This window comes from Gymnodraco acuticeps, unplaced genomic scaffold (assembly GCF_902827175.1).
Source record: "Gymnodraco acuticeps unplaced genomic scaffold, fGymAcu1.1, whole genome shotgun sequence".
In the NCBI taxonomy this organism is placed as follows: Eukaryota; Metazoa; Chordata; class Actinopteri; order Perciformes; family Bathydraconidae; genus Gymnodraco; species Gymnodraco acuticeps.
In genome coordinates, this window is record NW_022991934.1 from 708,316 (window position 1) to 734,111 (window position 25,796).

Consider the following 25,796-nt stretch of genomic DNA (forward strand, 5'->3'; position numbering starts at 1 on the left):
CGCGAAGGAGGAGCGGCTCAACTCCGAGTCCCTCCCTGATGACCGAACTTCTCACCTTATCCCTAAGGGAGACACCAGCCACCCTGCGGAGAAAACCCATCTCGGCCGCTTGTATCCGCGATCTCGTTCTTTCGGTCATGACCCATCCTTCATGACCATAGGTGAGGGTAGGAACGAAAATGGCCCGGAAGACCGAGAGCTTTGCCTTCTGGCTCAGCTCCCTTTTCGTCACAACGGTGCGGTAAAGCGACTGCAGTACCGCTCCCGCTGCTCCGATTCTCCGGCCCATCTCACGCTCCATTGTTCCCTCACTCGAGAACAAGACCCCGAGATACTTGAACTCCTTCACTTGGGGTAAGGACTCATTCCCTACCTGGAGTGGACAGTCCATCGGTTTCCTGCTGAGAACCATGGCCTCAGATTTGGAGGTGCTGATCCTCATCCCAGCCGCTTCACACTCGGTTGCGAACCGATCCAGTGAGTGCTGAAGGTCGCAGACCGATGAAGCCATCAGAACCACATCATCTGCAAAAAGCAGTGGTGCAATCCTTAGTCCACCGAACTGCAGACCCCCTCCCCCATGACTACGCCTCGAAATCCGATCCATGTATATTACAAACAGGATTGGTGACAAAGCGCAGCCCTGGCGGAGGCCAACCCTCACCGGAAATGGGTCCGACTTACTGCCGAGGACCCGGACACAGCTCTCGCTTTGGGAGTACAGAGATTGGATGGCCCTGAGTAGAGACCCCCTCACCCCATACTCCCGCAGCACCTCCCACAGTAACTCCCTGGGAACTCGGTCATACGCCTTCTCCAAGTCTACAAAACACATGTAGACCGGATAAGCGTACTCCCAGGCCCCCTCCAGGATCCTTGCGAGAGTAAAAAGCTGATCCGTCGTTCCACGACCAGGACGGAATCCGCATTGTTCCTCCTCAATCTGAGGTTCGACAATCGGCCTGACCCTCCTTTCGAGTACCTTAGAGTAAACTTTCCCGGGGAGGCTGAGTAGTGTGATGCCTCTGTAATTGGCACACACCCTCTGATCCCCCTTTTTAAATAGGGGAACCACCACCCCGGTCTGCCACTCCTTCGGTACTGTTTCCGACTTCCACGCAACGTTGATGAGACGTGTCAACCATGACAGTCCCTCAACACCCAGAGCCTTCAGCATTTCCGGGCGGATCTCATCCACCCCCGGGGCTTTGCCACTGTGGAGTTGTTTGACGACCTCAGTGACCTCCCCCCGGGAGATTGGTGTTGATCCCCCGTCATACTCCAGCTCTGCCTCTAACATAGAGGGCGGAGTTGTCGGGTTCAGGAGTTCCTCAAAGTGTTCCTTCCAACGCCCTAACACTCCATCAGTTGAGGTCAACAACGTCCCATCCTTACTGTACACAGCTTGGATGGTTCCCTGCTTCCCCCTCCTGAGGTGTCGGACAGTTTTCCAGAACAACTTTGGTGCCGCCCGAAAGTCCTTCTCCATGTCTTCTCCGAACTTCTCCCACACCCGCTGCTTTGCCTCGGCCACGGATGAGGCTGCTGCCCTTCGGGCCTGTCGGTACCTTGCAACTGCCTCGGGAGTCCCCCGGGATAACAAATCCCTGAAGGCCTCCTTCTTCAGTCGGACGGCTTCCCTGACCACCGGTGTCCACCAGGAGGTTCGAGGGTTACCGCCCCTTGAGGCACCTAGGACCTTGAGACCACAGCTCCCCGCCGCGGCTTCGGCAATAGAGGCTTTGAACACCGACCACTCTGGTTCAATGTCCCCAACCTCCACAGGAATGCCCGAAAAGCTCCGCCGGAGGTGTGAGTTGAAGGCCTCCTGAACTTGGGCCTCCTCCAGACGTTCCCAGTTCACCCGAACTACACGTTTGGGCTTACCAGGTCTATCCAGAGGCTTCCCCCGCCACTCGACCCAACTCACCACCAGATGGTGATCAGTTGACAACTCCGCCCCTCTCTTTACCCGAGTGTCCAAAACATACGGCCTCAGGTCCGATGATACGATAACGAAATCGATCATGGACCTTCTGCCTAGGGTGCTCTGGTACCACGTACACTTATGAGCATCCTTATGTTCGAACATGGTGTTTGTTATGGCCAATCCATGACTAGCACAGAAGTCCAGTAACAAACCACCACTCCGGTTCAGATCAGGGGGGCCGTTCCTCCCAATCACGCCCCTCCAAGTGTCTCCATCATTGCACATTGCACAGTGTGGCAGCTTTTCACGGCTCCCCCTGGTGGATCCATTATCCATTGCAGCTGGTTTCATTAAAATTACATTTATTTATCAAGGGGGCGTATCAAGTCCTGCGGGGGGGTTTTCCTTTTCAGCAGGGGCCCACCCCGTGCCGATCACGGACCCGCACGGGTAGGCGTCTGAAATGAAGCGCTACATCTGTATCAGTAACTTTAGACATCGTAACACAATTTTAAACGAGATTTTATTATAGATTATACATTTTACTGATACCAATTGTATGATATTGACCTTGTTCATTAAAAATAAAAATATAAAATATATATATTTTTTAAATATTTTTTTTTTAAATATTTTTTTTTTATTTAATATTTTTTTTATATATTTGTTTGTATGCCTATGGGCCGGCCGCCACTGCTTGGAGTCATATTGGACTCGAACTTGACTTTTAAGAAACATATTAAGAAAGTATCCAATACCATTAAATTCAACTTGCAAAATTGTAAACAAATTAGACCCTTCTTAACTGTCGATGCTGCAAAGTCAGACCTCCACTGTATGATTCTATCCCATATTGAATACTGTTTTACAAACTGGTCGTTTGCTTGTGCCACAAACCTGAAACCAATAGAACAGCTGTACAAGAGAGCTATCAAGGTATTTGACAGAGAGCCAAATTCATATCACCACTGTACCATCCTTGAAAAACACAATTTCTTGAGCTTTGACCATTTTAAGTCTTTTAAAAGTATGAGCTTTATTTATAAATGTTTACATGGACTGGCCCAAAAAACACTGGAAGTTGCACCAGGTCAGAAACCAGAGGAGACTGTAAAGTCCACCGTAGACGGACCACTTTTGGACAAAATGTCCTTTCCATTAAAGGCAGCTCATTGTGGAATAGCCTCCCAACTGAGATACGGGATTTTCCCACTCTCAATAGCTTCAAAGGTCAACTAAAAGACTGGTTGAGAAACAAACATCCGTGCAATCACCGCTAAATGCACTTTAATACAGGGGTATCTCCTCTTGCACTTTATGTAGCTCTTGTATCTTCTCTTGCACTTTATATGTCATTGCTGCTATATTGTATTACCATGTCATAAATACTTGTGTATGCTGCTCTTGCTCTTTTGCACCTTTTGCATATCATGTATTTAGTTTTTGCTATGTTTGTATAAAGTAAACTTCTTAAATGTTTTATGTGAGGGACTGCGGATGGAAATGAGCTCAAAGCTAAATCTGGCACTGTTACGCTTGACACATTTTAATGTTTTAAGTGTTCATTACTGTGCATTGTCCCTGCCAAATAAACGATTAAATAAATAAATAAATTCTGTCGGCTCTCCAAGATCAATAGTGGTCAATTTTCTTCAGTTTGAGAACAAGGAGATGGTCTTAAAGAAAGTCCGGGTGAACAAGGGTTTACAGGTGGGCGACAAAGAAAGAAAAAGTTTGACCACGACTACCCCACGGAGATTGTACAAAAATGCAGAACATACCAAACTGTTAAAAATACACTAAAGCAGAAAGGAATCCGTTTCCAAACCCCATTTACGAAAATTCGAATCCATTGGAAGAACGGTGTCAAGAGCTACAACAACGCACGAGATGCAACGGAGGACATGAGAGCAGGTGGACTAGCCGTGGATGTACCCAGCAAGGACGCGGGGCTTGCAGACGAGCGGATCAGTGGTGTGCCGGAATGGCAACGAGCGGGACGCCTCGGATCAATACAAGGTGCGGCGAAGGAGAAGTTGCAAGGATACCAGAGGAAGAGACGATGTTCAACACGTTGATAGTGTGAAGACTAGGAAACAGGACTGCAACATAACACAGTAGGCTTCATCTATTTCAGTTCATCATACGATGTTACCGACAGGGCGAGGGAGAGCCATTAATGTTGGACACGTCTAGACTGGGGCTGACACCGTTATAAGGTTATGACTAGGGGTGCACATAACTGGTACGCAGGTACGCATGCGTGGCAAAAATCTGAAATGTGTACCATCACTTGTATCACTAAGCGCCTTTGCATACCGACGTACTTGTGAAGCTTTTCCAGAAGGTGCTTAGATCACTGGACGACAGAGTCGGTCACCGTGTGCACAGACGGGGCTGCTGTTAACATTGGTCTATACAACAGAATTGGGCCAAAACTATGCCAACCGGCTGCGGAGGGAGACTCCCCTGTGCACATTCTGTGTACTGCACACACACTGGAGAACTGCGCAAAATCAGCTGATCACAACGTTCACAGCACGCTCCCCCCGTCGGTGGCGGCGTTCGCGACACAGAGGGCTTCGTCACATAACTTTATGTGGGGCCAGAAGTTGAAGTACCAAACACTGACTCCTGGTACTCATCTGAGTACCTCACTGAGAAAGTTATGTGCACCCCTGGTTATGACTCTGGGTCTAGGGATGGACTCTGGGGAAAAAATAAGAATATCCCCCAAATCGAAGTTCTGTATAGTTCACAATTGTATTAACATTGTTCAGCTTTATGTAACTTTAGTTTGCTGTGGAAAACATATGCACACAACAATGAAGCAATATGGTAAGTAACAGTGACGTGCGGTGAGGTTCATGGCTTGTGAGGCACTGACTCTTTCAGAGTCAGATTTACAAATATTATATTTTGACCTTAATCGAAATATTCTGTTGTTTTCAAAAGCTTTTTTAGTCTGATGCTTCGATTCATTTTAAACAGACTGTTCAACAAAAGGATACCCAAAATCTAAATATTGGATTGTTCTCTCTTAGTAAGAAACCATTTTCATTACAATTGTGGTCTTACCTTGACTTGAAGAGGAAGTCCATTTCCCTATCCTTCTGGACAACAATCTCTATAACTTTTTGGAAAAGTCCTCCTTATCTTCCTCTAGTTTCAAAAGTCTAGCTTGTTGTTTGCGTCTACCGTCTCTGTGTAGAATAACAGTAGCAACAAGAACCTGTGGGCTCACTTGCACCCCTTCAGTGCGGCAGAGGTTATGGCTGCCTCCCCTGGTGCTTTCTCATTGCCGTTGTATGATGAGACCAGCGAGCCTAAATATCATATATACGTGAAATAAGTTATTTAGAGACTATGGATGGCGAGGATAAATGTAATAAAGGGATCTACAAACATTACATTGGTGACATACGATGGTATGGTAACAGGCATGCGCTAAGTGCCTGCGCGGCTCCAGCCAGTTTCTGTGGGTTGACGCATCTGAGGTGTGGCAGATCTCATCTCTGCCTCACCTTACCCGACAGAAACTGGCTGAGTGCACTCACAAAATAAGTGCCCGTGCTAAATTAGTGTCCATGCTCCAGACAGTTTCTGTAGGGTTTGTTTGAGACAGAGCACGTCCCTGCCTCACTTCTCATCAGTCCCATGTAGTTGTAGCGGAGCTCTGCAAATTTGACGATTTTGACTATAAAAAGCGATTGGAATCATACAGAAATCAAATTTACAACACAGATCAGTGGAGACATTTTATTATTATTATTATTTAGTTTTTCTTCAGTTTTGTTCCCGTTACATTGGAGTATGACAATGCAGTCAAGGGAGGCTCCCCTGACTGCACGTCGCTGGTAAATAATGATCTGAAGCTATTGTCGTTAAATGTAAATGGTCTAAGTACACCTAAAAAGAGAGGAATGGTCATAAGAAAACTGAAAAAATTAAAACTGCATGTCATATTTTTACAGGAGACCCATCTTTTAAGAAATGTTTTTAATGTGGTTTTAAAAACTCATATTACAGTTCATATAAACAGGGACGTATAAGGGGGTTATAATATTAATACCAACTACATTGGTTTGTGAAAAGGAACTTAAGGATAAAGAGGGAACATATATACTAGTGAAGGGAAAACTGGAAAATGAAAGTGCAACGTTGATTAATGTCTATGCACCTCCAGAAAGCAATAAGAACTTCTTTAAATCCTTGTTTAATGTTATAGCAACAGAAACAGAAGGGATTTGAATTTGCGGGGGGGACTTCATCGTAGTCCTAAACCAGTGTTTTTCAAAGTGGGGACCCCGACCCCCCGGGGGGCCGCCAGGGGGCACCAGGGGGGTCACGCAAGGTTTGAGGGAAACAGGATTTTTTTTTTTTTAAGTTTACATTTTTTTTTTAGATGTTATTAATAACTGCATATCTATCAATCTATGTGTCCTTTGATGCCAATCTTTTAATATTTTTTGTTTTTGAATCACACGACCGCCCTTCAAGCCAATCAGAATCGAGCTGAGTATCTGCCCAGCTTTTGGAGCAAGTGAGAGATAGTGAATATTTCGCTCTGCAGCTGGATGAGCACGGATGTAGCAAATGTCGCAGAATTGCTAGCATACATCAGATTTATTTCAGAAGACAACTTTGTTGAGAAAATATTATTTTGCAAAGCACTGGAAGGTAGGACCACATGAAGAGACATTTTCCAAGTTTTAGATGAATACATCATCTCAAATGGACTTGACTGGTCTCGTTGTTTGGGTGTGTGTTCAGGTGGGGCTATGACAGGCAAAAAAAGCGGAGTGACAGCTTTTATCAGGCAGAAGACCCCAAATGTAGTGGCAACGCACGGCATGTTCCATCGGGAGGCACTTGTACACATCATTTAAAAAAATTGCAACAGGGGGGTCCCCGCCAGAGGATAATGCTATATGTGGTCCTTGGCATGGCAAAGTTTGGGAACCCCTGTCCTAAACCACAGTCTAGATACAACCAGTTCAAAGGGAAGCAAAACACAGCTGTCAAAATGTGTAAAAACATCTTTGGAAGAAATAGAGTGGTGCAGTGACGAGTCCTAAAACCCGGAAGTAAGTTAGCATTTTACCACTACCCGTTCCTTCGTCGCAGAGTGAATGAGATTTCTCCATAGAATTTTGGAAAATAGCTCCGTCCTGGTGATATGCTGCGCGGGTTTCACCACCCTCTGTAAAGCCTTACGATTGAGGGCGATGCAGCTGCCGTACCAGGACATGATGCAGCCAGTCAGGATGCTCTCTGTGGTGCACCTGTAGAAGGTCAGGATCCTCTCTATGGTGCACCTGTAGGAGGTCAGGATCCTCTCTATGGTGCACCTGTAGGAGGTCAGGATGCTCTCTATGGTGCACCTGTAGAAGGTCAGGATGCTCTCTATGGTGCACCTGTAGAAATTGCAGAATGTTGAACCTCCTCAGCAGAGGAAGGAGAGCCGCTGTGGAGCTGTTTTGGTGATGGTGTTGGTGTGATGAGTCCATGTCAGGTCCTCAGTGATGTGGACACCGAGGAACCTGAAGCTGCTGACTCTCTCCACCGTAGTCCCATTGATGGCGATGGGGGCGTGTCCCTCTCTCTGCTGCTTCCTGTAATCCCCAATCAGCTCCTTGGTTTTGCTGACGTTGAGATGGAGGTTGTTATCTAACAGCTTCGTTTTCCATAGACCTTATTTTGAGCTATTTTCCAAAATCCTATGGAGAAATCCCATTGCTTTTGTGTCGAGGGAACCCATGCGCAGCTTACTTCCGGGTAAATACGTCATCCCTGCACCACTCTATTGGGATGATAGACTTTTTCTATCATTCTATGAAGTATTTTTCAAAAGGGTTGAGACAACTCCATATGAAAAAGACTTCACCCTTTATTCGGCAACACACAATGTACACTCAAGGATAGATTACTTTTTTATGAATATGGGTGATAGATATAGGGTAGCTGAATGTAAGATAGGAGGTGCAGATATATCGGACCATAACACCCTGTTTTAAAAAAAATACACTTAAATGCCAGAAAAAGACAAACAATCTTAATGTGGGAATTCTAAATAGGTTGGTGGAGGAACTGAAAAAATATATTAGGCAATATATGGAAGAAAATAACAATAAAGAAGTTGACCCGCACATTGTTTGGGATGCCCTCAAAGCGGTCGTTCGAGAAGAGAAGCATGTCAGAACCATTCTATAGGATTAAGAGAATTGGAGCAGCAATACCAAAAGACAAACGACCAAAAAGTATATAAACATATCAAGGAAACCAAAGCCAAGATAAATGAAATATTATAATATTTCATATAATATATGAAAATTAGGGATCCATGTACCAATGAAGTAATATATGAACCAGAATACATAGAAAGAGTATTTCAGAGGTTCTATGAAAAACTACAACCACCTGCTACCCTTCTGAATGGTACAAGGTGTTAAGAGATTATTTGATGCCTGCACTGAACCTCTTTTAATTGGACTCTCAAAGAAAAATAAATGTATCTCTTCGATGTACACACGGCATCTATTGCACGTCTGTCCGTCCTGGGAGAGGGATCCCTCCTCTGTTGCTCTCCCTGAGGTTTCTCCCATTTTTCCCTTTAAACTGTGGGTTTTTCTCTGGAAGTTTTTGAGGGTCTAAGGACAGAGGGTGTCGTTTTTCTCATACTGATATTCTGAACAATCTGTGCGGTTGTATTTGCTGTAAAGTGTCTCTACTGTAGGCTATTTTTATTTTATGTACAGCACTTTGGCTCGACCAAAAATCGTTTATAAATGTGCAATATAAATAAAACTTGATTTGATTTGAAAAATAAATTGCCACCAACATTGGCAGAAGCAATTATTTCAGTCATCCCGAAACCAGGTAAAGAGAAGGATAGATGTGAAAATTATAGACCGATCTCAGTGCTAAACATAGATTATAAATGATATACGTCAATTATTGCCAAAAGAATAAACACCTTCACAGCAGAATTAATAGACGAAGACCAAACTGGATTCATACCAGGTCGCCAAACCCAAGACAATATCCGAAAAACTCAACTAATAATTGACCAGGCACGAAGAGGGAAGCAAAGCACAGTATTGATAAGCGTTAATGCTGAAAAGACATTCGATTGTGTTAATTGGGAATTTATTTGTAAGGTATTGGAACGATTCAGATTCAATAATAAATCAGTACAATTGATTAATACCAGCATGATTTTTATACCAAAAAACCTTCTGCTAGAATAAAAATGTATGGAAATCTGACGGAGAAAATATGGTTGCAGAGATCGACTAGACAAGGATGCTGTCTTTCACCTATTGTTTTCGCGTTTTTAATCGAGCCTTTAGCTCAAGCAGTCCGACAAAATAAAGTACTTAAAGGGGTCACAATTGGAGATGCAGAACATAAAATTGGGCTTTTTGTTGATGACATTATTGCTTTCCTCGAACAACCAAACACAACACTCCCCAGTTTGATGAAGCTCTCAGGGTATAAGATTAATATTTCAAAAACCCAGGTTTTAGCATTTAATTATATCCCACCAAAAGCGATCCAGGAATCATATGACCGTAACTGGAATCTAAAGTCAATTAAATATTTGGGTGTGATGATCAGTAAAAACATCTCTGATTTGTATAGAGCGAATTACGACAATTTAAACCAAGACATACAAAAATATGTATCAAGGTGGTCTACCTTACCACTCGACCTAAACTCAAGAATTGAAATAGTTAAACTAAATGTTCTACCTACATTTTTCTATCTATTCCAATCTTTACCAGTAGAGGTCCCCCAAGGTCAATTTATAAATTGGGATAGAATTATATCCAGATTTGTTTGGGGGGGGGCAAGAGGCCAAGGGTTAGGTACAAAACTCTCCAGCTACCCAAAGAAAGAGGCGGTATGGGTTTGCCAAAATTGATGGAGTACTACTATGCTGCTCAGCTAAGACCTATTTACTGTTGCTGTAAATCGGAAATGTAGAGCCAAATGGAAGGATATGGAAAATGAAGTAAACCAAATTCCAATTCAAGTATGATTGGGGATTATAAATTGTATAAGGAACTCAAAACTAATATGGGTCCATTAACAGTACACAAATTGGATCTGTGATTTAAAGTACTGAAAATATATAAGATTCAAGATGATGCAAATATAATAAAATGGGTAGCTTATGGTGGAAACTTCAAGCCTGCAAAATATGATCAAGGTTTTAAACAATGGGTAGCAAAAGGAATAACAGCTTGGTGTGTTTTGGTTAAGGAAGGGTAGCTGGAGAGGTTTGATGATTTGAGAAGACAATACAAATTGGGAACACATGAACTCTATAGATACCTTCAGCTAAGGGACTATTACAAGAAGGAAATCAGATCAGATTCTTCCAAGGAGTTGAATAATATTATCCAAATATATACTAAAACATATCAGGAAAGTAACATAAGAATCATTTTGGCATTATATCAAGGATTTATCAAAAATGACAAACACTCAACCAAATATATCAAGGTTAAATGGGAGGAATAACTCCGTATATAAATATCAGATGAAGATTGGCATGATCATTAATCCACTAGTTTGCGAACCTGGAGGGAATTCTCGTGGAAGAATCTGATTTGTTTCTTCATTACACCAAAGGTGAAAAGTAAACAGATGCACAGTCGACAGAAGTGTTGGCGAGAATGTGGTTCTTATGATGCTGACCATTCTCATATGTTTTGCCAATGTCAGATAAATAATTGTATTTTGGGAAATTATATGTAAGGAATACGTCTAATAATTGGGTATGATGTTTCTAAAAGTTGCTTGGTACTCTATTTATGTAAATTCAATGAGGAAATTATTGCAAGTGACAGATATTTGGTAACAATTTTGCTAACATCCAGCAAGAAAGCTATCACTAGGAATTGGGGTAAGGAAGCACCACCAACAAAAAAACAATGTAACAATTGTTAAATGATTGTAATGTTGTAGTAACAAGCATGTAATTGCCATGTACAATGTGAAAATAAAGATTTAATTTACAAACAAAATAAAATGTTGTTTTTCTTGGTTTAAATAATCCTGTGTTAGGTCAGATTAAGAGCTACTAACACAATCATCGTTACCCTCGTGCCGTCAGTGTGAAATGTTCTGAAAATATGTACAGAATTGATATCAAAGACCCTTTCTCTTTCCTGGGGACAGGTTTGCTGACTCAGAGGGGGAGTCCCTCCCTCTCTCCCCCCAGCAGGGCTCTGGGGGGACTGACTGGCCGAGCGACCGACCAGAGGAATCAGACAACCAGAGGAACGTCAGAAGAACCTGCCAATCCTCCATCCATGTTCCTCCTGTGACTATCACCTCCCCCCCTGGAGACACCACCCTCATACAGAGTCAGTTCACTATGCCACTTCCACAGCAGCATTACATCCAAGTTCTCTTTTCATGGAAACACAAAGTTGTGCTGAGTAAAGATACGCTGTTTACTGTAAGAAAGCAGGATGACAAACTTTACAGTGTGTCCAAATAATATGGCAGAGTATAAATGGTTTGGTTACTTACAGGAAATAAATGTTTCAGTCAAGTAATAAAGATGGTCGGGACGTGCAAAAAAAGGATCCGTCTGTACTGGAAGTGGGAATGTTGCAGACTAAGGTTGGCTCTGAGAAATCTGGGCCCTAGAATGGATGTAAGGCCCCAAATCCAGCAGGACAGAGGCTTTTTTATGAGATTGTACACACTGAAAAAACTGAAACATTGACTTTAAAGGTCCCATGTCATGGCCATTTCTACTGATCATAATTCCATTGTTGAGGTATACTAAAATAGATTTATACTGTGCAATTTTCCAAACTCACATTGGTTTCTCATACAGCATCTCTGTATAGCATGTGTATTCACCGGTATTCACTCTCTGTCCTAAACGGCTTGTTGGAGCTCCTGCCCCCCCCCCCTCCCTGTGAGCCCAGTGTGCTCCGATTGGTCGCGAAGTTGAGAGGCTCGTTGCTGCTCGCAGCTGCTGTGAGCTGCTGCGAGGAGCAGACAGGCTTCCGTGTCGGTGATACAGGAGAATAAGCGAAACTCATCCTGAGCACACACAAACACTCACAGCCGAAGTAAAAACAATAAGTGTGGCTTGATATTGAGTAAGAAAAAGGTTTATAACGCTGTGAGCATGGGTCTGCGGAGAGAATTTCTCTGCGATCCCAACGTAGTAGCCCGAAAAACGTTTACCCATTTAAACAGTCGTGGTAGATACCTTGTTTGTTTTAAACATCATAAATACACAAACAACATTGAATACTTACAGGTTGTGTACCCGAATCTCCCGCTGGTCCAAACAAAGTAGGAACAGCATCGTTCTTCAGTGCCCTACGCTGTACATATCCGGCATGCATCCTGAAAGGTTTGGGAAGCTTTGTTTCGTGAAAGGCTGGCAGAGGGTGTGGCCTCTGGTATCCCCACGTCAGAGTGCCCAAGAAGTAAACAATGGAAAATGAGAAATCTCCAACGAGGCGTTTTGGGGAGGTATTTTCTGTGTTAGAGTTTTACTCGCTACAGGGTGTACTTTGAGGGTTTTTGACTCTGTGCAGACCGTTTACATGCATACAAACCTTCATAACACACAAGGGGACGGGTAATAACCGGAAAAGCATGACATGGGACCTTTAATTAAATATATTATGTCAACAGATTTCACACAACTGTATTAGGTTAGTGGAAAGCAATAATATTAAGTTGAACCTAATATTTTTTTATTTAAACGTAATATTATTGCTTTCAACTAACCTGATATAGTAATGTGAAATCTGTTGACATAATACATTTCATTTAAGTACATTCTTCCGTTATGTCAATGTATACATTCTTCCAGACAATAGTTGTTACAGGGACCAATCAGAACACATGTTGGTTACATTTTGACTGCAGATTATTTCATTGTGTCCGATGTTTGAACAATATATCTAGTTTACCCTCCCATGGGGTTTTGAGGACAATCAATTAGATGTATAGAATGTTGATGACTGTTCAATGCCACTCTGACATGTCAATACTTAAATCACATCTCCAAATTGAGTAGGGGGATTACCTGTTAGATGAAGACAGACAGTCAGACGTGACGGTGATGACCCTGCCTGCATTGTTGTAAACTGTGTGTGTTTTCAGTGAACAGTATGGACTGTGAGACCATGCCCATGACTGATAAGACCCTGGCGGAGCTGGGTCCAAGTGGACCCAAACCCATCCTGCCTTACAGTTCTATGTTCATCTTTGGACAGACCAACCCGTGAGTCACCTCCTCATCCTCCATCTTTTTCTTTCCCTTCTGTAGGACCTCCTACATGCTACAGGAGTTACACCACAGAGATTGTGTAATATGTATGAAGAAGGGGGCTAATATTCCCCAAAAATAAAACATATATTTGAAAGGGAAAAACAACTTTAAAACAATAAAATCCAGTAGATTACCTAATCAAATTATATTGCTGTCAGATGCAGCGATAAGAACAACTTGGTGATTTTAGCACAGACATCTCATTAAGGCCCTGACACACCAAGCAGTCACCAGAGAACTCGCCGACGCTGACTGTTGCATCACCGTGTTCTCCTGCGTCTTGTCCATGTGTCGCACTGGAACACACAGCAAAGACATCAGCCGAGCACGTACGAACTGCGCATGCGTGAGTGGCAATAACTCTCCTTACCAGCGGGCGGCGATAGTGTGTATTCGTCATTCAAAAGAGGCAACAACCGGAAGACAGAGAAGAAGAACAGACTGCGTGATCTAAACAAACAAGAAATAGCGTGTGCGTTCCATTTTCACTCTCGTCCATCGAAAACATGTTTCGTGTGGTACTGGAGCTATCAGCCATTGGAGTGTTGCTTGTGGAAGACATTCTCAAGCAACCGTTTTGCTTCTCATGCACTGATTCGCTAGCTGAACAGCCAATCAGAGTGATTTCTTTGTCCGACGGCCTGTGGCCGACGCACGGCCGATTCAACATGTTGAATCTGCCGTGCGTCGGCCATGAAAGGCCAAATAAGGCGTGTCACGGCCGACGGTGCAGGACACACCAAATTGAGTTTGGGCGACAGGGCACGCTTCGTTGTCCGACAAAAGAAAACGGCTGATTTTGGCCTGGTGTGTCAGGGCCTTACCACTCGACCTAAACTCAAGAATTGAAATAGTTAAACTAAATGTTCTACCTACATTTTTCTATCTATTCCAATCTTTACCAGTAGAGGTCCCCCAAGGTCAATTTATGAATTGGGATAGAATAATATCCAGATTTGTTTGGGGGGGAAAGAGGCCAAGGGTTAGGTACAAAACTCTCCAGCTACCCAAAGAAAGAGGCGGTATGGGTTTGCCAAAATTGATGGAGTACTACTATGCTGCTCAGCTAAGACTTATTTACTGTTGCTGTAAATCGGAAATGTAGAGCCAAATGGAAGGATATGGAAAATGAAGTAAACCAAATTCCAATTCAAGTATGATTGGGGATTATAAATTGTATAAGGAACTCAAAACTAATATGGGTCCAATAACAGTACACAAATTGGATCTGTGGTTTAAAGTACTGAAAATATATAACATTCAAGATGATGCAAATATAATAAAATGGGTAGCTTATGGTGGAAACTTCAAGCCTGCAAAATATGATCAAGGTTTTAAACAATGGGTAGCAAAAGGAATAACAGCTTGGTGTGTTTTGGTTAAGGAAGGGTAGCTGGAGAGGTTTGATGATTTGAGAAGACAATACAAATTGGGAACACATGAACTCTATAGATACCTTCAGCTAAGGGACTATTACAAGAAGGAAATCAGATCAGATTCTTCCAAGGAGTTGAATAATATTATCGAAATATATCACATGTTACTTGTTAGACGCTTTTTTTTAATCCAAATATATATAAATACATAAAACATATCAGGAAAGTAACATAATGCTGCGTTCACACCGGACGCGATGCAATGTTTGGGGGCGGCACGATTACATGTAAAGTCAATGCAGAGACGCGGACGGACGCGAATTCGTTCCAATGACGAGCATGAAGCGGTGGACGTGGCGTGAATCACGCGATTGAGGCGATTGAACGGTGCCGCTTCAAACGCGAGAGTTCAATTTTTTCAACTTGAGCGTCAAATTCACGTGATGCGTTCTCGCGGAAGCCAATCAGCGGTGAGGATCTCAGCCTGCCGTTAGCTTAGCCTGGTCAATCCAATCTCCATTCAGAAAACAAGCATTTTAAAAGGTTTTTCGCCCGCCGTCTTGTCTGCAGACTTGTCAAGCATTAATTCATGGTTTTTACTAACCGGTATCAGTATGTTGTTACTTCGGCATCATTTAGAAACGTGTATTACAATTTAATCACAGTCAAATATGTTCATTTTGTTGTAGTTGTAGCTCCCGAGCCAGCGCGTCTTGTTTGAATGATGCGAGTAAACACAGCTGGCACCCGCGGTGAAACTCGAGCGATTAGAGTGAAGTGAATATTCGCATCGCGTCCGGTGTGAACGCAGCATAAGAATCATTTTGGCATTATATCAAGGATTTATCAAAAATGACAAACACTCAACCAAATATATCAAGGTTAAATGGGAGGAATAACTCCATATACAAATATCAGATAAATATTGGCATGATATGTGGAGGACCCATCATTAATCCACTAGTTTGCGAAATAATCTGATTTGTTTCTTCATTACACCAAAGGTGAAAAGTAAACAGATGCACAGTCGACAGAAGTGTTGGCGAGAATGTGGTTCTTATGATGCTGACCATTCTCATATTTTTTGCCAATGTCAGAAAATGATTGTATTTTGGGAAATGATATGTAAGGAATACAGTATACGTCTAATAATTGGGTATGATGTTTCTAAAAGTTGCTTGGTACTCTATTTATTTAAATTCAATGAGGAAATTATTGCAAGTGACAGATATTTGGTAACAATTTTGCTTGTCACAGCCGACGGTGCGGAACACACCAAATTGAGTTTGGGCAACAGGGCACGCTTCGTCGTCCGACTAACGAACACGGCCGATTTCGGCCTGGTGTGTCAGGGCCTCTAAAGCTTCCAGGATTTAAAGAGATATTTGTGCTTTTCATAAGAAAGCAACATACTCATTAGAACATCTGGATATAAGATACAATGAACAGATAAAGAATATATCAATGTTGCATACTGTTAGACCTCCTGGCTAACATGTGGCATTCCTTGTTATTGATATTTCTCCTGGAATATTACCCCTTTCTGTAAAATCAGTTTTACCTACCAAGGCCCTAATACTCTGTCTTGGACTTGTGTGCTTATCAGATACATTTAAGAGGTCAGAGTATGGCTGCAACACTTTGTATGAATAATTTATGTATATATTTATATCCACATATCCACAGATTACAGGCATGGCTGTGGCTTCTACTTAGCCTTTATATCACCATTAGATGCATACTCACTGGTTAGAATGAAACACTTACTTCATGTTTTCTTCACATAATCTTGTGTTGGCATTTTGCATATGTCCTGGTATTTCTTCATAGTGTATTTTACAGCTTGATTTGTGTATCATTTATATTTATTCATATTTTTTCTTCCAGGATTTCTGCTGAAAAGGCATGCAGTCTATTTATTACATGATGGTTAACTGTTGCCTTATTTATACCACTATAAGCACTTCGAGATGTGTCTTGGCAGATGAGAAGTGCTATATAAATTAAATGTATTATTATTACTATCTAAATAAATGTATTTTTCCATAGTCATAAGTTTGTCAGAAGACCATACTCATGACACACAGCTAAGGTGCAAGAAGGCCAAAATAGTCCAATATGGAGAAGGGAGGCTGAGCACAAGGTTTTCTCACTAAACTTAGGTCAATTGTTAACAACATGGGGAAGTCGCTTCACCGAGTCCGTAAAGTCAGAACTCATAGAGCTCAACCATCCACCATCCGAGTATCATAACTCTGAGAATAAAACAATACATACATCAGGTTGTAGTGTGGACTTAGTTATGTCTTTGATCTTGCGTCTCAGGCTTCCTGTGTCACTTTGTGAACTGTTTTATCATGTGTACAAGTGTAAAAAGCCACACATATTCGTTGTCCTAAGTTTGTATGTTTTTTTTAGCTTTTTAGGTTATTTTTTTATAGATTAAATTCCTTTTTTGTGCAAATACTTTCCTTTATTCTATGTTATTGCTAAATAGTATATTAAAAATAGTTATTTGTATTATCTTTCTATTTTTCAACTACGCATAGAACTTTGTTTATGTCTGCACCAACAGACCCCAAAGCACATTCCTTGTATGTGTGGCAATAAACTGGATTCTGATTTGAAGTGTGTTGAAGCACCAAACTGAGGAGATAGAAGCTATTCTATGTGTGTGTCCACTGCTCTCATGTGGCCACCTGTCTGTCCTCAGGGTGAGGCGGTTATGTCACTACATCGTGACTCTGCGATATTTTGAGATGAGCATCCTGGTTGTGATTTCTATGAGCAGTATCGCTCTGGCAGCAGAGGACCCGGTCTGGACCAACGCCCCGCGCAACAATGTGAGTCACAGTCTACACGTACTTCACACATAAACACATATATTTTAGCCTCACTGGAAAAAATGCTGCTCCAAGATCAAGTAAAATAATATAATAACAAGGCCAATAGAACAAGTGAAAATGTGCTTGGTAAGATGTCTTGAAATAAGAAGGGATATTTAGCTAGTCAGATCATGTAATAATCTGGGAATTCTTATTTTGAACTACATTTACCAGTATCAGTACGTTACAAAATAAGCCAGAAATGCTCAAAAGTGTTCTGTTTTCTGATGTTAGTTGGTGATTTTCCATTAAAAAGGTTTTTCTAAAATTGAGTAAGATTTATTTCTTAAAACATGTCATTTGTTAGACGCTTTTATCCAAAGCGACTTACAAACTCAATACTGTGGGCAATCCCCACAGGAGCAATTTGGGGTGAAGTGTCTCAGGGACACAACGACATGTTGACTGTAGTGGGGTTTGATTCTGTGACCATCTGATCCCCAGACCAAGGCTCTATCCACTGCACCACACGCCTCCCTTTAAAACAAGAGTATACATATTTTACAAACACCACCATGCATCCTTTAAGAAACGTGTTTCTTCTCTATTCAGTGTCTATTCACAGCATATACGGAACATTTTATTATTTAATTTTAGCGCCAGTGGAGGTGGGTAATATTCTGAAGAAATACTCACATATTGTGTGATTGCAGTTGTTTATTTACAGGAAAAGAGTTATCTGTTTCGGCACTGATTGAGTTTTCTTTGCAGGTGCTCAAATATCTGGACTATGCTTTCACTGGGGTTTTCACTTTTGAAATGGTGATCAAGGTAATCATGTCAATAAATACACATGTCAACACTCATAACTTCATGACTTCATTTTTATTCATTTAAAATAATAAATGATATCCTACTTTTAAATGTGGTTAGCTGTAATTTGGCCCGTTATAGTGTTTATTTGACTGGTAGTCTACATAGTTTTATCTATGCATATAATTAACTTTTTACTTTGGCTTTATTGTCTATTTTCAGATGTTTATATTTAATGTTTATTTTTGTTTATGTTCTACTCTATTTCAAAACATTCAAACATGCTGCTGTGACCAACACATTCTCACCCCCAACTCGGCCTATGTTGACGTTATAGCTCTCACAGGCTCCGCCCTCTACTGGACTCTATGGGTACTACCCTCTATGCAAGCATTTTCCCACTGAGACTTCAATAGACGTAGCCTACCTGAATGCGCGCGCATCACACCGTATAAAAGGAGGCCTCGCCTCCTGACTATCATCCTTTTCTCTTCAGCAGCGGAAGTGATTCCACAAGAGACTGAGACGTTTGAAAGAAGAAGAAAGAGTTATCATACCTCAAGGGAGTCGCCACTGCTAGAGACCCGGGCCTGTTCTTCGTGCCCTCGCTGAAATAGCGGGCGCCGATCCCCACAACCTTGCTTCGAGTGGTTGGGGACCAAGATATGGCCGAGGCGGTGCCATTCACGTTCGACATTCCTGGCGTCCATGGAAGTCCACTGCCCAGGGCTGTACTCTCCCTGGGTGATGATCGTGGCGGCGGGTGTGTGGGCTACTCACTTATTGCTAGAGATGCCCCCGCCTCACCAGGTCAGAGCGATTATTGGGCTGCAAGGCCGAATAAGTAGCTTGATCCACGGGCCTTGCCCCAGGCCCGGTTCCCCCAGGGACCGGTGCTCGGTGGCTTCACGTGATATAGGGTCGACCCTACTTTATCACAGGCCGCCACCGCTGCCCGCTGTGTGATGTCCCTGGGATATCACGCCGCGTGGCACTTTCCAAAGAGGATCGTGTTGATCTCCTGGGAGCCCCCGTGTTTACGGAAGGGCTCTTTGGATCGATCTCCTTGCTCACGGGATAAGGATTAGTCGCAGCATAGCTGCTTCTTGCCCATCCCCAGCGGAAGAAACACTGTCCTACACTCCCCGCCCCTGCTGTAAACCCCAGTATAGGGAGCCAGCAGGTGGGCGTGTGCACGTGAGTGGAATAAACCGAGTGCTTTCAAAGCACTGTGCGGGTTCAAGAGATGCTATTGCCGGCATGCTGTTGTCAGAAAACACAACTTGCCTGGTATAATAGCTCCGAGTAATGCATTTCACCGTTGCAATGGGAAATACAGTGTTAATACGTGGGCGCGCGGCCCTCGTCAGAGTGGCCGCGGTGCGTTCATGGACCCCCGCAGGAGAACGGTGGTTTACGTTTGTAAACTCTAGTTCTGGAGTGAGGTGTGTGTGTGGGAAAAATGCATTCAGTAAAGACTATTGCATTTATCCCAGAGTAATTTCTCTCCACAATTCCACTTTTCCCCATAATGTCCGTTTCAAAGAGACGGCATTGTGACGGCGCGCGCGGCCCCCTTCCCCGAGGGCGGGCCACGGTGCGTTCAAATACCTCAGTAGAGAGGTGAGACAAAGGGAGAGGTACCGGAGATCCCGTGCCCGCGGCGCCCTCCACCTCTTCGGCCCACCCCGTGGAACCGGCGTGCCGGCACTCACGGGGACGGGCTTTCCGTCTTTCGGATCTGGCTGGCGGGGGGAGAAAATCTCTCCGCCCGGGACGAGGGGGCGAATCCCGCCTCCTCCCTGTATAATGCACAGATCACTACGTTTTCTAATAAAAATTAGGTTGATCTGTATCCAAATCTAAGTGTCTTTTGTTTCCACAAAGGCTACACTTACACACAATGTTAACCGTACAAATTCCCCATTTGCTGCCCCAGCTGTAGCTCCTGTAAAGGAGGTGGCTAGTGGGCATGCGCAGATGAGAGGGATGAACCGCAGTGAGTGCTATCTAAAGGAGAGCACTATGCGGGTACAGGGACATTATGGCCGGCGTATTACTGTCAGAGAACACACTACGCCTAGAGCAAAGACTCCAATGCAGTTTACCGTAGTGGTAAAGGCGGCATTATGGCGGAGCCCGCACTCACACAAGAGCGCGTGGCGGTGCGTTCAGGGACCTTAGTAAAACACACTACGCCTATAAAGACTCCGATTAATGCTGTTTACTGTAGTGGTGAGAACAGCATTAGGGTGGAGCGCGCGCTCACACAAGAGCGCGCGGCGGTGCGTTCAGGGTCCTCAGTAAATAATCGGCCCTTTCTGTGTCAACCCTCCATGGGCAAATCTTCCCTTCGAGGGGAGTTTTGCGGCGGAACGGGTCACCAGAGAGTATCACAGCTGCATAGCTGCTGCCCCACAGCTGAGGGCCTGTCCATTAACACAATGTTCTGGGGAATGGAAACTCAGCTGTGTGCTTACAAGGTGGAGGGACAGGACGCTGAAACGGGGCTATTCACTCCTGTTTTGCAGCGTCCCACTGTACCACATGTCTATACACTGTACCACTGTATCACATGGACCACTGTCTTGTGGGTTTCCCACAATCACCTCTTTTTATGGGCATGCGAGAGGTAAATCTGTTCTCCCAGGAGGAATTGTGTTTCCAGCAGAGATTCAGGCTCTGGTGCAGAAACAGGCTGTGTCTGTTGTGCACCCTCAGCACAGAGAAAAGGGTCTTTATTCCATGTACTTCCTGGTTCTCAGGAGGACAGAGGAATTCAGACCTATTCTAGATCTCCGCGGCCTGAATCGCCACATTTCCTGCAGGAAATTCCGCATGTTAACTATGAAACAGTTACTGGGGCTTGTGCAGCCAGGCGATTGGTTCACCACCATCGACCTGAAAGATGCGTACTTTCATGTAGAAATTGCTCCAGAGCACAGAAAGTGTCTGCGTTTTGCCTTCCAGGGAATAGCCTACAAGTACAACAGGCTGCCGTTCGGCTATTCCCTATCCCCATGCACAATCAGCAAATGTGTGGCCACAGCACTTCAACCGCTGCGCGCCCACGGCATGAGAGTTTTATTTTACTAGACTACCTCATAGTCATGGCTGGGTCATGGGAACAGGCAATGTTTTGCACAGCACAATTGATCACACACCTAACCAAATTAGGCTTTGCGATCAATTGAAAAAAGAGCACCCCCATACCTCACCAACAGGCGTTGTAGTTGGGAGTGGTGCTCGATGCAGGCGTGCTACCCACCACCCTGTCAGAGAGCAGAAGTGCGTCCTTTCTCCGGGCGGTTCACAGGCTGCGACAGGGGCGACAGTGACAGCTTTAACTGTCATGCAGACTCTGGGTCTCATGGCGGCTACTCACATTGTGGTCCCGCTGGGGTTACTGCAAATGCGCCGCCTGCAGAGGTGGTTGTCCAGCCTGCGTTTGGATCCCAAGAGGCACAAACAGCGGCTGATGACCATCCCCCTCCTCAGTGGAGGGCAACCTCTGGTTTTGGGGGTCCCCGGATCACCTCCGGAGGGGGTCTCCACTGGGACGGGTGACCTCCTACATCACAGTGTTCACGGACGCATCCAGAACAGGGAGGGACCTGCCTGAAGAGGGCTATAGGTGGGCGCTGGGCTCTAACAGAGTTTCGACACAGCAACCTCCTAGAGCTACGGGCGGTAGTGTTAGTCCTCCAGCATTTCATGCCCCTAAAGGGGCCCTCAAGGGAGACATGTAATGGTCAGGAGCGACAACAGCACCACAGTGGCTTATATCAACAGGCAGAGCGGAGTCCGCTCCGCCGCCTTGTTGACCACAGCGGAGAGGCTGTGGTTATGGGCTTCAGAGGTGGTGTTAGCCCTGAGAGCCCTCCATATCCCGGGACTGGAGAACAGGGGGGCCCCCCTCATGTCGAGGGGCGGCCCCCTGCCAGGCGAATGGACGCTTCACCCGGAGGTGGTGAAGCAGATCTGGGCCCAGTTCAGGAGAGCGGAAGTGGATCTGTTCGCCAGCCGGCGCAACAACCACTGTGCCCTGTGGTTCTCCATGGCCCTGGGCGACGACCCGCCCTTGGGGGTGGACGCGTTTGCACACGAGCCATGGCCAAGGAAGCTGCTATACGCCTTTCCACTGCTGCTTCTCGTTCTCCCTCTCCTGGGGAGAGTGAGGCGAGAACGTCTGTCAGTCATCCTACTGGCTCCGGACCGCGTCAGGGCGCCGTGGTACTCAGAGATGACACAGATGAAGGTGGGCCAGTTCCCCAGTTCTGGGGGGCAATGTCTCAAGAGGCAGGTGCAATCGGGGCGTTACCCACTCTGGGCCGTCCTCTCCAGGCTTGGCTCCTGAGAGGGACAGGCTGAGACAGGGTGGATTGTCTGACAGTGTTATTCAGTCTATCCAGGCAGCTAGAGCTGGATCCACCACAGCCTGTTACAGGCCGAGGTGGCTAGGATTCCAGCGATGGTGTGAGGAGCGGAGAATAGAGCCCCTATCTTGTGAGTTAGGCTCTATTTTTTCCTTCTTACAGTTACTGGTGGACAGAGGACTAGCTCATTCTACTATAAAAGTGTATGCAGCAGCCATCTCGTCCTGCCATGAGGGATTTGGCGGCAGGTCAGCCTTTAGTCAACCACTGATGTCGCGTTTTTTACAGGGGGTCAGGAGGCTGCGCCCAGTAGTGCACGCCTCCACCCCACAGTGGGACCTGCCCCTAGTGCTCGAGGCTCTGGCCTCGGGGCCGTTTGAGCCTCTGGAGCTCTCCTCTCTGAAAGCATTGTCGTGGAAAACAGCTTTGCTTCTTGCCATAACATCAGCCAAAAGGGTGTCCGAGTTAAATGCTCTGTCGGTGCACCCGAGCTGTTTACTGATTCGGGGTGACCGGAGCGGCGCGACACTCAGACCGAACCCCTCCTTTGTGCCCAAAACCTAAGGAGTGCGTTCAGGTCGAGGGCTATTCAGTTAGGGGGTTTTAGTCTTCCCCCCCATGGTGGGGCCAGGGAAGCTACAGTAAACTGCACCTCCTCTGCCCGGTGCGTGCGCTAGCATGTTATGTGGAGCGCACGGCTGCCCTTAGACGCACCGAACAGCTGTTTGTGTGTGTGGGGGGCGGTGTGATCGGGAAAGCTCTGTCCAAGAAACGCCTGGCAGGCTGGCTCTGCAAGTGCATTGCACATGCCTACGGACAGGCAGGGAGAGCCTGCCCTACGGGGGTTCGTGCATACGGGCTGTGGCTGCGTCGACAGCCTTATTCAACGGTGTGAGTGTGGAGGATATATGCACAGTGGCGTCTTGGTCGACGCCAGGCCCCTTCATAAGGTTTTATCTCTTGGACATGTCGGGCTCTTTCTCCTCGTCTGTGCTTGCGGGGGCAACACAGGACTGGTAGGGGGGGGGGGGGGGGGTCCCCCGGCACTGTTTTTTTAGCACACTTTCTGCGAGGTTAGCGCAGCAGGGTGTGCTCTGTCAGCCACAGCCCAGATTTCTCCTCGGTTATAACCAGGTTAAAGGAGAATGTGGGGCAGCAGCTGCTGACCATAAAAGCCGGTCAGGGGCAGTACGGTGGAATGTTGTTTTTGGACGACAGTGCGCGTATATATTGCGGCTCCACCCACTGTACCCATAGAGTCCAGTAGAGGGCGGAGCCTGTGAGAGATATAACGTTGGGTTACGTATTGTAACCCTTGTTATATTAGCACAGGCGGAGCCCTCTACTCAGGGCACTGTCCTATTCCGCTCGCTGAAGAGAGGTGTAGGATGATAGTTGGGAGGCGAGGCCTCCTTTTATACGGTGTGATGCGCGCGCATTCAGGTAGGCCCGCCCAAGGCCGGCTACGTCTATAGAAGTCTCAGTGGGAGAATGCTTGCATAGAGGGTAGTACCCATAGAGTCCAGTAGAGGGCTCCGTCTGTGCTAATATAACAAGGGTTACAATACGTAACCCAACGTTATGTCAGGGTCCCTGTCGTCACTTTCCAACGCAAAGCAAGTGTCGAGTTTCAACTATCATTGACTTGCATAGAGCTCCCTGAACGTTGGTAATAGACGAGTTGGGATCGCGGCGAAATACTCTCCGCAGATCCATTCTCACAGCGTTTACCAACCTTTTTCTTATTCAATATCAAGCCACACTTATTGTTTTTACTTCTTTATTTTAATTGAATAATGTCGGACTTTTGTTGCCGTCAGTTAGGGGGAGAGTAGAGGCTCAGAAAACTGAAACTGTATTGTTTCATCGTTTTTTTCTTCTATTTTTGTATTATTTTCCAAACCACACACTGTTATTTACTCAACAATAAGACAAAATGATTCTTGTGTTGGAAACAGCAGTATATGTTATTGTGTCAACACTGTTAAGTGCATTAGCGTTAAGTTAAGTGCCTAGCGGTTAAGGCACGTTATTGCACATTATTGCATTGTTTTGTTGATACGTTATATTTGATGAAAAGATAAGAATATTAAGAGTACATACTTTCATAGGGGGAAAAAATGATAGAAATATAGAATAGAAAATATCAATAAGATACTGTAATATCTTGTGCGGGTTCAAGTGATCTCTACAATAAAACAGTTTAGTGACGGATGTCCAAAGATATTAATAGGAGGATGTGCAAAACAGACAAACTAATTAAACTTTATTTAAACATTAAAGAATACTTTAGGTTAAGGTCTTCTTTTGAAAAAGAAAATAGCTTTGGGGGTATCTACTGATAAATATTAAGCCTGACACAACACACTCTCACTCCCTAAACGTCCAGTAACGACGCTTGGTCAGGGTCCTGTGGCGTGCAGTTGGGACGCGCCGAGGCTCCTTCAGCTTCATAAATGGATGCAAAGAGCTTTCAACTGATTGCAATGTATTCCCATCGGCGGCGGTATTTGACGCTCATGGAAGCACCGCATCCGTTTATGTCGGCAGCTCTTAAAGGCGGTGTGAGCGTCCATTCCCATTGGATAACGGAGAATTGTACACCCGGAAGTAAGTATCTCCACTACTCATCAACTCAAAAACACCAGATTACCTTTGTTAATTAAATGATATTGATAGGTTTAAATTGTGTACAATGCTTTTGTGTTTTTCCCCTTCAATTCTGAGAAACAACTTGTTTTCTCTGAAATGTGGAGCGCCAAAGAGACTACACTACCCACAATCCCCAGCTTTTGTTGACGCCTGTCCGCTTTGCGACAAACCCCGTGATTAATCTTCAAGCTCTGGGATTGGATGTTGGAGTGGCAGTGCGCCAAGGTTACGCCGAGCGTCAAGCTCTTTGAAATGGAACGAAACCACGGCAGACTATTCAAAACTGGACTTGAACGCCACCCCAGAACTACACGTGCTGGCTATTGTGTTTCGCAACATGTTCTCTATGGCACGACTCTACTGGGACTTGTAGTTTTAAAAGACGTTTTCGTTTTTCCCAAAATTAGAAGTTGACAGTATTAAACTGTGTACAGCCCTGGAGGTTTAGGCGATAGGAAACAAATTGGTGTGTACAAATGTAAAACATGTAAGTACTGAATGGGT

General features: G+C 44.7%; 1 protein-coding gene across 1 annotated transcript in view; it reads left to right on the forward strand.

The window, feature by feature from the left end:
* The window catches only part of cacna1ba (calcium channel, voltage-dependent, N type, alpha 1B subunit, a), a 331,900-nt gene that overhangs the window by 202,286 nt on the left and 103,818 nt on the right, over nucleotides 1-25,796 (forward strand). The window contains 4 exon segments of the mRNA XM_034200269.1: nucleotides 11,120-11,307; nucleotides 13,082-13,202; nucleotides 17,340-17,469; nucleotides 18,223-18,282. Coding sequence (XP_034056160.1) covers nucleotides 11,120-11,307; nucleotides 13,082-13,202; nucleotides 17,340-17,469; nucleotides 18,223-18,282 — 499 coding nt within the window.